The following is a 1,736-nucleotide window of genomic DNA, read 5'->3' on the forward strand; positions in this document are numbered from 1 at the left end:
TGGTACAGAAGATATGAATTATGTATGTCTGATTATTCAGGAGCCACATTTTTACTAATTTAGAGGTTTTTAGTGATGGGATGTTCCTGATTGTGTAGGAACAGGGTTCCAGGTGTGTGACTCTCACAGACCAGCTTCCTAAAGGTGATTTTTCTAAAGGGAACCTCAGTCTAACACTAACAGTGTTTTCTAGATGGATATATTGTTGCAGAGGAGATGGAGCCAGTTGATGAGTTTTATACAGCGATATAATATCATGATACCTAATCATATTCTCCCAGCTAAAAAGATGTATTTTGTATCATGTTATGCAACTTTGATGTGTGGTTTTGAGGTATGAAGTCTAGCAATTCTGCATGTTATCAGTTTAATGAAAGAAGCTCTAACTTGAAAACTTGGAAGCATCATAAACCCATGTTATATAATTTAGTTGCATTTAGCTGTATTGTGCAGCATAAGATGCATTGGGTTTATTAATTTCTACTAATTATGTGGTGAAATAATGAGGAACCAAGTCTTAATGGTGGATGTGTTGGCTCTGAAAAGAGCCTTTGGTGCACTGAGTGCTGGTTGCAGCAGATTTACTTCTTGGCCTTCTTAGCTGCGGGCTTCTTGGCTGCAGCTTTCTTGGCTGCAGGCTTCTTTGCAGCCTTTGGCTTCTTGGCAGCAGCTGCCTTCTTAGGGCTCTTCTTCACCACCTTCTTGGGGGACTTTTTGGCCGGAGCCTTCTTGGGGGACTTCTTAGCGGCTGTTTTCTTAGGGGCAGCCTTCTTGGGGGTGCTGGCCTTCTTGGCGGCGGCTGCGGGCTTCTTGGCCTTAGCGGGAGCCTTCTTCTTCACCACCTTCTTGGCTGGTTTAGCCGCCTTGCTGTCCTTTGCCAGCTTGAAGGAGCCCGACGCCCCGGTGCCTTTGGTCTGGCTCAGGGTTCCTGCCGTCGCCAGCTTGGTGACGGCGGTGTTGATGCGCTTGTTGGCCTTGGTCACATCCACGCCTTTGCCGGCCAGCACCTTCTTCAGCGCCGCCAGAGACATGCCCTTGCGCTCCTTAGACTCGGCCACGGCGGCCACGATCAGCTTGGAGAGGCTGGGTCCGTCCTTCTTGGCCTTGGAGGCGGCCTTCTTCTTCGGGGCTTTGGCCGGGGCTTTAGCCGGCGCCGCTGCTGGAGCTTCTTCTGCCATGTTTCTCCGCTAATGTTCCTGTGAACGTGTGCGGCTCAGAGCAGGAGGCGGAACTTATAACACACATGAGAACCGTGAAGAAACAACTCAGCCCGCCGCTCCGCTGCCGCCTCAAACATCGCCGCACTTGTGTTTTCTCCGTCTCCTTTTAGACTCTAAATCCTCTCCAAATGAAGGAGTTATTCCATAAAAGTTGCGTTAGCAGGAAGAAAAGCCTCCTCTCTACACACCAACGTCCTGTTTGCTCTCCAGGACTTTGTCTTTTCGTTTCAGGAGCCTCCGCACCTGTCAGACAGGCTGCGATTTGGTGCAGCGAGCGGCGGGTTTTCGCCACATTTACTCTCCTAAAATATCTAAAATCAGTTCGCACACAGGATAAATGCCACGTTTCTGTTAGCAGAGGCATATGTGAACACAGCACAGGTCAAAATCTTCCAGTGGTTCTTTGGGTTCTATATTTAATAAGGAGGTTTCCTCCGCCAGTAAACACAAGGACGCTGTCTGTGAATAAGCCGGTCTGGGCTCATTTCTCTGGAGCGCGTCTCTGGTTTTTATCTA

The 1,736-nt window shown here is 48.8% G+C and overlaps 1 protein-coding gene across 1 annotated transcript; it reads right to left on the reverse strand.

Annotated features, from left to right (window-relative positions):
- Positions 1 to 365: 365 nt before the first annotated feature.
- Positions 366 to 1,207, reverse strand: LOC105936033 (histone H1). Its single transcript, XM_012876675.3, has one exon. It carries the CDS (start codon positions 1,176 to 1,178, stop codon positions 582 to 584), a length of 597 nt encoding a protein of 198 aa, XP_012732129.2. The 5' UTR covers positions 1,179 to 1,207; the 3' UTR covers positions 366 to 581.
- Positions 1,208 to 1,736: the final 529 nt, after the last annotated feature.

Source organism: Fundulus heteroclitus, chromosome 14 (assembly GCF_011125445.2).
Source record: "Fundulus heteroclitus isolate FHET01 chromosome 14, MU-UCD_Fhet_4.1, whole genome shotgun sequence".
Taxonomy (NCBI): Eukaryota; Metazoa; Chordata; class Actinopteri; order Cyprinodontiformes; family Fundulidae; genus Fundulus; species Fundulus heteroclitus.

Bases quoted from the DNA above. Each gene is read 5' to 3' on its own strand.
- LOC105936033 (XM_012876675.3), bottom strand. From the start codon at position 1,178: ATGGCAGAAGAAGCTCCAGCAGCGGCGCCGGCTAAAGCCCCGGCCAAA.